This window comes from Helicoverpa zea, chromosome 6 (genome assembly GCF_022581195.2).
Source record: "Helicoverpa zea isolate HzStark_Cry1AcR chromosome 6, ilHelZeax1.1, whole genome shotgun sequence".
Classification (NCBI taxonomy): domain Eukaryota; kingdom Metazoa; phylum Arthropoda; class Insecta; order Lepidoptera; family Noctuidae; genus Helicoverpa; species Helicoverpa zea.
The window spans coordinates 5,399,978-5,411,509 of record NC_061457.1 but is presented as its reverse complement, the minus strand read 5'-3'; the positions used below and the strand labels follow the sequence as shown (position 1 = coordinate 5,411,509).

The following is an 11,532-nucleotide window of genomic DNA, read 5'->3' as shown; positions in this document are numbered from 1 at the left end:
CACAAGATGTCGCTAGTAGTATCGGAGTGGTCGGCGTCACCGCGTTGCGACGTAATTGCACGCGGCTATTATCTGGGCGGCGCCAGGCGCGCATGGCGGCCGTGCGAGCGGGATGCACTCGATAATACGTAAAACAAAACGAGGGAGTAATAATGGTAAAAAACGAGCAGCACGCAAATTATAGTGAGAAATGAGGCAGCCGGTAGCGGTGGGGGCTCGTGGTGCGGTGGGGGCCCTCGCGTCAGTCGCGGCGCCCGGCGCACTGAGAACGCGCCACCCGCGCCGCCCGCGCCGTCGCGAGTGCTGTGAGTGAGTGACATGCGCCAGCTCAGCCGCCTTCGCCATGAGCGGCAAGGGCTCCTCCTCTCCGGACCTGCTCATGAATGTGAGTCCAGAGCGACCAACTTACGCGCACTGCTAACATAGCGATAAAGTAGCGCCCCTACTAACATTCTTATCACTGATAAGTTACAACTTCACACTTGTAGCTGTAGTAGGACTTTACGTGTAAGCTATGATGCTCTGATTTTGTTATGACCTGATAACCGCCTAAAACTACTTAAATATTTTAACATAACATTTTAAAAATAAAGTAGAAAAGTAGATACATAAACTTGTGGTTTTCGAACCTTTCTTTAGTTTTATTTAGGTGATCAAACTTAAGCTATGAATGCACTAAACCTGACACACATTCCGAATGTTTACTTGGGCTTCCAACGAGAATAGCAAATGTAGAATGCAGAAAGGAAACTAATTCTAAGCTTATAAATAAACTTATAATAACCGTTGTCGGAGAAATCTTCACGGTTCATGAACTTTAATATTAAGAACAAACCGAGCCAAATAGGTGAGTCCATGAAATGGTTTGTTAGTCAGGCACCCCCGGGTATTGTCGATTTAGCACGTCGATTTAGCACCATAAGCGGCGCATTACCCGCGATTGAACGCCGAGCAGCGCTCCCCCGAGCCTAACCTCTATTACTATTCATGGCCGCCCCCGCGGCTCCAGTCCACCGCCAAATATCCCCCACCATAAGAGAAAACGTTATGTGTAAATTTTCTTCATATGCCGTGCCTTTGAATAATAATTCAAGTCGCCGTTTACTCGGCCGTCCGTCCTGAATAATAAATCCTACTCAATTAGTTTCGAATGCTTTAGGTAGGTTATTGTAATTGTTCCTGAATTATATATTAAAACTTTTCCAACCGTTTACAATAAATCACAGCATTCTTAGTTTACCTGCTAGTTGTAAGTTATTAGGTACAATATCCCATCGGAGCGGCACCTAAATCGGTAGGCCTGTTTATTATTTATAAAGCAATATCCGTCACATAAACGTCATTGTTATTATCCGAAAATAGGCCGTTATGTTTCGTTCCGAACATCACTAGCAGTTCATAAAAACGTAAAAGTTAATTCAATTAAATGAAGTCAAATATAATAAAGGTCGTGCCGGCACTTTGGAGCGCCGTAACCAATTCTTAATGACACATTATAGAGGCTTCGTCCATTTTCTACTCAATTTCCTTTTCATATTAGTTTAATCTAGAGGCAGGACTACTGGCGCCAAAAATTATGCCGCGACGGCCGTGTCGGGCGCGGCTAATCTGTTTAGCGTCATATTGTAGGCCGCCCGGCTCCTTTGTGCGGTGAAAAAGGAAGAAATTTATGCGTTTCGGCGTTGTGTGTAAGTTTTTTGTGGGAATATAATTAATAATTCGGCGGCAAAACTAACAGTGTTTTCATTGTTACGTCGAGCGCGTGATTGATGTCCACGGCTACGATTGTAATTAGTTCAAAACAACAAAGAAGTTGTTCCTCTATGAGGTGGAAGTAAATAGAGTTTTATTAAAATGGAAGTAGAATGTCTGTAAGCTCTTTAAAATAACCTAAATCATAAGGGAATATCTAGAATAATAATCATTTATTATGGTACTATAAATAAAATCATATAATAAATAGATAGCGGCCACTCTGCCTTTCAATGATTTAGTTTTATTGATTTTGATTTAAATATGAATTTATCATATTTATGTGAAGTATATACTTGGATTTAAATAATATCTATACTTACTTTCCTGAATAAGAAACAACATTGATAATCTGTTCAACAATGTAACATATCCTCACAACAAGTTCCATAGCCTGCATACATTTATGCACTACAATGCGTAGTGTAGATATTTTGAAAGTGTTTGGAAACATGTCTGACGGGCAGTGCGCAGGCGCGGGCGGCGCGGTGCGTGGGCGCAGCGCAGCCCAGTCACGGCGCAACCGCGGCTCAGGTGGATCATAGCATTGTTTGTTTTGTAAACCTGCTACCTTGATCACCTTTATTGTACCAGACAAGTAGGCCTACACTATACATCCATCTACTTATAGAATGGGCTTCAGTTACCAAGAAAGCATCTATGGATCATTATATCAACAAACGTGTATTTTCAAAACAACCCTCTCTCATGAGGAATGCTTACACAAACGTCTAATTAGGTATCGATGTGGAAACAGCGCAGCGGTAACAAGATTGCGGCAATTACCGCGAGCCCGCGTCACACGTTACCGCGCGTCTCCGCTCTCGGCAGCCACTCCTGTCCCTCACTTTATTTAGATAGCGGAGGATACGAGCAATTCAGAACAAGTCGACTGTGTTATTTGGCCGTTTTGTGCGCGAACGTACCGTTGGCTGCGAGTCGGCACTCGGCACTGGTGCGGCAACATTTTAATTGACCACGCGATGTTGTGCCGCGTCTCGGCCGACTTTTTCTCCACTCCTCAAATTGCTCTAAAGTGCTTAATGAGAGATGCGTGCAATCGCCGTTTCCCCGTACGAGAGGCTGGTCTTATTTTACATACATAAATAGTTCAACACGACGAACTAATGCCGATTCTCGGTACTGTAATTGCGCCTGTGACAGGCTTCCGTCGCCTTTCCAGAGGCTGGCGGTTAAACGCCAAACGCCGGCGTCGCCTAAATTATAGTTATTTCGCATTAATAGCGTACACATCGACTAGTGCGTGCGCATGCTGCTCCAGGCACCATTGACATTTGCAGCCAACATATTCAACTCGCTCACCAACAATTTGTTTGACGGATACGTGGCTAGAAAAAAAAAATATAATTAAGTATAACCCTCGGCCCTTAAATATCCAGTTCGAGTCAATAAAGTTAATGTCCTTTAGTCTGATAAAGATAATAGAGAAATAAAAAATAACTTAATCAACTTATGATAAAGTTTATAACAAATGAAGTTTTATAAAAGAATTGAGTTGTATTTGTCTTCGTCTAGTTAACTTCAAGTGCTTAGACACGCCTTCAGTTTGTTCAAGGTACTTTACCATTGTTAAGTTATATGAATGTATCTCTACTATTATCAGTATTGTACACAAAAGTTTTTACCTAACTAATTGTATGTAATTAATCCGCTATAGTTCTTTACGAATAGATGTTAGGTGCCTACGTCGCTTGAAAGGCCTTAGCTTCAAATATGTTTACAATTAGAGGCATAATTTTGTTATTTAATTATTATCCTCAGTACCTAAAATTACACGTAGCCACTAAGGATGTTAATACTTTGTAAGTCCAGGAAACGATGACAAAGGTTCGTGTCTCCATGAACGCAGTACATAAGTATTTATTGTTATTGCGACAGGTGCTGTCACATTGCCATTTTAACTTAATCATTATTAAATTGTTTTCTATACTAATGATAGATATGCACTTGATCGGTCAAGTTTTTCATACAGTTCGATAAAGTAGCTACTTTATATTGGCTAGTTAAGATATTAAATTAATGGCTGAAAAAAATGGCGTATAAGGCGATAATTGATTATTGCTTATCTTGACTGTCGATGTGTTCGACGGTGCATCATTTTGTAAAATATGTGTCCTTCATACTGATGAGATGATTAACATACTAATTAGAGGTTATTTATATTCTAATGTAAGCTTTACATATTAATTCGTCGTATTACAGTAAGTGTGGCATATAGTTTCTGAATTAACTATGAATAATTAACGGTACCTGGTTATAATTACTTTGTCATTTTCTTATATGGTAATTAATTTCAGAAGTTTGGTTATAAGTAGAATTAAAATCTCTCAAAACCTGAAATGAGCCATAGCATCAGCCATCGAAGCAGTGTGCATTAATGAAATCAAGGCATTACTAGTTGAGTACGCACCTCTCATCCCGGCCGCCGCGCTGGACCAGGTAGACACCATGGGCGCCGGGTGCCGCGTGATGACTCCCGGCCACCGTAGGCGTGGGTCTGTGGGCGGTGAGTTTGGGTGGCTCATCGTCCCTCTTAGACGACAGACCCGTGTCGACGGCGCGCGTTGTTCCACGCGCTCCTCAAAGAGATGTCAGCAACCCCAGCGGGGCCCAGCAGGGCCAAGGCCTGCCGGGGCTGCGGGTTGTTCGAAAGAGATACCGCGGCCCTGGTACATAAAAGGCCTATGACGGAACACGACGGTTTTTAGTCAGTAAGAGTCTAAGACTCCCTCACCGCTGCTAATCCACAGCGGGAGGGGTCATTTGATGATTTTTGACGTCGGAAAAAAAAGGCATTACTAGTTGATAAAATAACTTACCTATAAGCACCAATCATAAGGACTGAAAAACCATTATAGATCCTATAGAGTTTTTAGTTTCCATCAACATCATTATCTTCCTATAACTTAATTGCATATTGAAGTAGGTATAGGCCAGTCCATTTTTTTATATTGCAATATCATTATTTGTCTCTTAGATTGCAGGTAGCTTGATAAGATCACAGATTTAAGCATTTTTTTGTGGGAAAGTAGCAAAAGACCACTCCCACTGTGGGTGCAGCGTGAGGGAGTGTCAGACTCTTACTGACTAAAACCCAACATGTTCCTTCTGGAGCCCTTTATGTACCAGGGCCGCGGTCACTCTTTCGAACAATCCCACAGCCCTCACAGATTTAAGCCTTGGTTTGAAACCGGTTGAAAGATCATAGCGATGGGCTCCATTTGCAATCCAATTAATATACTCATTAAACCGTCGATTGTAATATCAGATACGAATGTTTCAGAAGTATTTTAAGAAGCAACATATTTATTCTATGGGCGTGATGGTGCAAATAAATAAATACTTAAGTACTTTGGTCATATCTTTTTCTGATAAAAATGCATTAATAAAGTACTGCAACTAAGCTGTTAAAAATATTTAATATACAAATTGGAAAATTAATGAACGAAACAAGATTGCTTCATGCGAAAGATGACATGAAATAAGTACAACTTATTTACAGATTATTGCACAAAATATATTAAAATATTTGAGTTCCTAAATAGATTTACAGAAAACAATATGTTTTTTTTATTTAAAAAACTGTTAATAGAAAATAATTACAGTTTATAACTTTTTTCTATAATTAACAAAGAACTGGTCTAATGCAAGTTGTAAGTACAAAGAATCTAAAACAAGTGAGTAGAAAATAACGTTACCAACACCTGTAACAACCACAAGTTACTTGTAATTTACACCGACAGATGTGGCGAGAAAATTGTCTATTACTAAATTATTAGCTTAAACTCTAGTTATATAATGCCAACCAATGTGTAAAATGAGTAGCTAACAAAAGTAATTTTCACTAAATACATAAGTTTACTTAGAGTAGACCGCAGACTAAACAGTTGGCAGACATGACCCGATGATCGTCAATTTTTTTAAGTCTTGTTTCCAATCAAGGATCTATAGGTCTGATACCGGATAGATACCTGATCTACCGATGTATTGAGCGTACTGCCACTCCGCCACTCCACATCTTCATACTGATTTATGGGCCCACTCCATGGGCCCACTCCATGGACCAACCATGGACTCACTCTGCTTACAATGTTTCAGTGGGAAAAAACATTCAATAATTTTACATTCCACTTCCCCAAATTCACTGCCATTAAGTATACACATATCCCAAAAATCACCTTATTCTCCTCTACCTATATCAAAACACAGTAATAGATTAAAAACTCAAACCACACGAACAATAAGAATCACCTCGAATTACAAAAACAAAAAACGATATCAAATCAAAGGATCGTAAGACGAGAGCGAACTCGCCAATAGCGTCGTCTCCCCGCCATTGGCGAGGTCGATGTCAACGGAACCTGTCCCGTGACGTCACAAACCGTACAAAAACCTGTGTAATTATGGGGTATTTGGACGCACTCTGCTCTCTGGATATATAAGAGAAGATATGGCATTCGTATTTGGTTGGTTGATGATGATTTTTGGTGAAATTGAAAATTTGAAGTGGGGGTTTTTTGGAGGTATTCTTGCCTTCTTATTTAAGACGATAGTGATGACTGTAGAATACATTCTAGTTCGATTCTAACCAAGTGAATCTATTCAGTATACTCAAGCTAACTTACATTGCTTAACTGTAACTTGCTATATAATATTACAGTAGAGTCATTTTTGTTGGATAATATTAAAGGTTTTCTATAGGTATAATAATGTTCCAATTAGTCAAGGGTGCGTCATTTAAGGTCTAAAGCTTTGGTTTAACATATTCCTCCCAGTGAGATCATAATAAGTGTGAAGCTGACATTTTGTTGCGTTTGCGCATATTCCGAAGTGATGACATACTCTACTCGTACCTATCAATGTATCGATTGGTCACGATTCGATTTATCACAAAATAACACATTAATATTTATGATAAAATTATACACAGATTAACTTTAAATATTAGGTTGAGACAAAATTATAATGTAAATATTTACATGTTAAAAACTTATTTTTATTTTGTTATAAGTTTAATGCAAAATGTCAAGAGGTTAATGCAGTATATTAATAGGACTTAATGAATAGAAAAGAAATCCATTAATAAAACATTCCAAATGGAAAAGTCTTTGCATTCCCAAAATGCACTCATGATCCATTCAGCCAGCTTTCTACGTTTTTTACCCCACACTATATTTCACTAAAAAGATAAATCTCAGAACCCTTGAGTGCATCGTTTCCTGAACAAGTCGTTTTGTCGCTGAGCACATTCCCGAGACGAATGACTTTATTATCATAAAACAGCAGTTTGCTTTCCCCGGTAGTGCAGCACGTGGCCAGACGCAACATGTTTCCGTAAACGAATCGATTACACCAAGATAACGATTACAAAACATAATGCGATTAATCGAGACGCCAACAACGATTCAATAGAAACGCCAGTTTTTAATTGCAATGTTCCTTCATAGTTTCTATCAACAACTCGATTTATTGTTTAAAAAGTTTTATCGGTTAATTAAAAGGACTCAGTATAAACTTGGAATTGTTTTTAAGTAAGCAATAATTTCTTGTAAGGTCTCATGTTTCGTTATGAAATGTTTTTTTTTTTCAACTAGTTTCGTGAGTAATTACAACGACGTTTAACTTTAAAGTGGGCTTGGTTATTTATTATGCACATACATATATTCTGTTTATTATGAGACTTGCAGTGTTTTGTATAATGTCACGGGTAAGTGTCGGATATGTCTAGTCAAGAATTTAATTTGTTTTATCTTGGCACACATCTGAATTTATATATGAACTATGGTAGCAATCCCACTTTTTAAGACCGGTTGAATAATTGTCAAAATCCAATAAATAAGGAATTTAGACCCCATTCAGTCCATGTCAGTAAAATTTTCATTAGGTTCCTATGAACGCTGGAAGCAAACGCAGTGCCACCCGTAAGTCAGTGCCGTTATAGCTTACAGCTATACTCTCTCGAACGAGCATCAATTTGATACATTTATTTCTGCCACCCATGACTATTGCATTTCCAGTGTTTGTAATAAACCGCGATAGGATCTTAGGGGCGACATTCAACGCTATCGTCCTATCTCGTTCGTCACTGCACGAGGTGTCGCTCTCTTTGTTCCTAAGCCCACAATGTTGCTCGCATTATACGTAATTATTATAATGATTTCTGAGTAAGCGATTAAAATGTATATGTAGTATACACTTGATACATCCTACATGGCCGAATGATATTAATGCTTGGGTAAACTAATGTGGAGTGAGCAGGCTGTTTCCATGTAGCCTTCCTAATAAGTCGTTCGGCTTCATGATTATATCGAACTGCTGAATAATTACGGCGATAATGTTAAGTGCTTCGCAAATGTGATTTATTTAAAGACATGACTTTATTTTGATGAGTTTTGAGGCTTTTGATTTATGGCACAATCAAAGTGGTTATGTGGAGCATTTTAAATAATGGTCAAGTGTTTATAAGCACACCTTGCATGAGTGGGCAGTTTATTGATTAAAAAATCAATATTAATCATTGCAAAAATACGACAGCAAGTCGATGTCTGTTTGTTATGCTTCACCGCTAAACCACTAAACTGGTCGAGTAGAATTATGGCTAGAAAGATAATAGGTACCTATGGTTATTTAAAGTTTTTCATTGACGCCATAACCAAGTTCCTTCAGAAAAGTAGAGAAAGCTCAGAAAAGGGCTTGACTTTAGTTATTGTTTCTTTCTAGAAAGCTCATACAATCGATGTGTAAATGAGAACACATAAAATGATCCTTCCACCATCAGCACTGTGGATCCCCATGTTCAGTTTCCACATCATTTAACCCGAACGTTTCCTTGACATTTATATTCGCACTTTTTCTTTCCTCCTACAATTTTATGCTGTTGTTGTGTTTTTTTAGAAATTTTGCACCGTGAGAACAATTGATTGTAGTGGTGAGGTGTCTTATATACTTGTGATATGATTTAGGTACGCCTTCTAAAGTGAAGATTTTTTTACATGACATATGACATCATGATCATTCATATAGGTACTGAGATATTAGATTATCTCAAGCCTCATTGAAACATTACAGTTAAAATACGATTTATTTTAGGTCAATTGAAAACTGATGCATGCTACTGCAACAGTGCAACTAGTAACGTTGTTATGTAAACATATTCTTAACCTTCCTTTTGTTTGGAGCTTCATCTTTTATTATTTGTCTTGATGTACTTCAAGTAAAACAAATACATTGTGCGAATCGGCACAATAAAATTATGAACGGCCATCGTCTTTGCAACAGACTCTCACATTTCAATGTTCAAAGATCACCACAGAGGTTCGTAACGTAACAGGTTCCCTGAGCCCTTAGGTCACGATTGAGTAATCCTTCCTTCATTCCGTCATGCAATTCAGCAAAATCGAATAAAATAAAAAGGTCAGTAGGATGACGATATAAAACCTTCAATTAAAAAGACAGTAGGTTGGTAGGTAATGGTAGTTTTCTGAATGGAGCGAGTGTCTTGCCGCCCGTCGTCGCCGACGCTGTCCGTCACGCGAGCCGCGACTCACGCGCCGCGCCCCAAGCGCGACGATTATAATTTCGAGCGCCGATCAACATGAAAATGAAGGTCCATAAATTTATTAGACATAGTGTCGGCTCACTCGCCCCAGGCTCGCATTATATAAAATATGTCAAGAATTAAGCATTATCATACTGAGAATATTTTTACGCAGATAAAAATAATGTAATCTTCCTCAATCGCGATGTAACTCACAGATATTGCGGCGGTCGAGATTATCCGTTGAGGATAACTGACCATCTGAAAAAATATTTTATATACCTTCGTATATGATTTATTTTTGGTTTAAATTATTGAAAATAATAACCCAGCTTGCAAATACTCGTAATTATCTTGCAGCCTAGATTTGATGAAACTTAAACAGCGCATTACAAATTAATTTTGCGATAGGTATCGGCAATTATCGTTTTAAGTTCTACCACCTATTTAATAATTTATGAGTATTATTGGAAAATTATGGATTCTATTACCAATCAAGAGATTAGAACGCTGTCCACGTACGGTATTTAATGTTAATATGCGTCATTGAGTGACCTGGTCACCGTGAGATCAGTATGCGCAATTTTCAGATACGAGTTTTTGATCCTAAACAGAGATATCGAGCCCACGTCCGCGGCGAGGGCAAACTTATAAAATGTAAATTTATTGCGCGATATTTTACATGAATTCAAATTGGCGGCAATATATCGCTTGCCTTTGCATTACATCACGTAATTATGCCGCGCACAATTATTATAATTTTCCTATAATCGCGCCCGTGAGGACGTGCGAAAAAACGCTTTTAAAAGGTAATTCACACTGATTTATGGTCCGTACAAAGGATTCATTAATTTACCAAACAATCTGTAAATCAAGTATTTTAAGTAATGCCTTGCACGAAGCCGACGGTTGTAGTGAAAAGGTCATTAGGCTGGCGAGTAATTATAACGTAAACATCTGCATCCACAACAAGTGGTCACGGAAACCGGCGCAGCTCCACGCATCTAATCAACGGTGATTCATCTAACGAAACACAAAAATTAATTATATACTCTGTTCTCAAATCTTACCTGAAATCGTGCTTTTAATTACAGCTTACATGCTATGATTTATGTGGACACGCGTGTGTCGATGATTTATGTTATCTATCTAGGAATAAAAAACTCACACGAATATCCCACCAGTGATAACGTTTTCGTAGACAAACGCTATTTGAAGAACCATTAAGTATCTGTCATTAAAACTATTAATTACAAAGCATAGAATCGCAATTGAATTTCAAAGATTCGAGTCCTCGCGTCGTGCGCGTGAAAGTGGACACCTTTCACATAACTAGCTTTAATTAAATCTATGGGTGTAATTATGTCCTTTGCCCCATTTGTTCGGCTGGAATTATTATACATAATTATAGGGCACGATGTCTTTGAAATCTAACGTCTACAGTACGGAATATGTGATCGGCTAAATTATTCCTCTACTTGGGACGGTACAAACTAATTGTTGGATTTTAAATTTTTGATCAAATAACACCTGAAATAAGCTTCAGCAGCCTGAATAGTATCTAATACGTTGATAATTAAAGGCGGTGATTAAGGCGTGTTCCGTCCACTTAACTTTGTCGAACATATTCCTTTTTCTGAGGTATTCTATAATAGAATTTGTAAATATCGAATATCGTACCAATGAAATGTTTAACAGTAGTTATTATAGTTTTACACAATGTATAGTAGGTATGTTACAAAAATTACGTGTATGTTGAGTATTTCAATATTCTTTTGACGTTTTGTTTCATCTTATTCCGTTAGGTTAGGTAAATCATCAAAATGCAAGGTACATTTGTTGTATGAAAAATGTAGCCATTATTTCAGGAAAATCGAATTAAACTGCAAAACAATTTCACAATTCCGTAAAAACATAATTATTTTATAAAAATAAACCATGTTTCAATCACACCGCATCGTGTGTGTCATAAATAAATTCATCCTCATCTCACTCCGAGATCCTTGCTCTCGACTTAATGTGACTTTTATTACTCGACTTCCAACCTCATTGTATACCCCCCCCCCCCCCCACCTCCTTCCCTCTACAAACACAACCTTTCAGCTCTCTCCTTTCAAACCAGATGTTACGACTTTATGTCACTTTAATACTTTTCTTAGTACTTTAACATTCGCTGTGTAACTTTGAATGCCGTTTTGGTATGAAAGGGCTTCATGCCATCT

General features: G+C 38.2%; 1 protein-coding gene across 2 annotated transcripts in view; it reads left to right on the top strand.

Moving 5' to 3' along the window:
• Positions 1-247: 247 nt before the first annotated feature.
• The window catches only part of LOC124631412 (transcription factor Sp9-like), a 68,312-nt gene continuing 57,027 nt past the window's right edge, over positions 248-11,532 (top strand). For both annotated transcript variants that reach the window (XM_047165792.1, XM_047165788.1), the window contains exon 1: positions 248-385. In XM_047165792.1, coding sequence (XP_047021748.1) covers positions 344-385 — 42 coding nt within the window. In that variant the 5' untranslated portion in view covers positions 248-343. The remainder of the gene's footprint in view (positions 386-11,532) is intronic.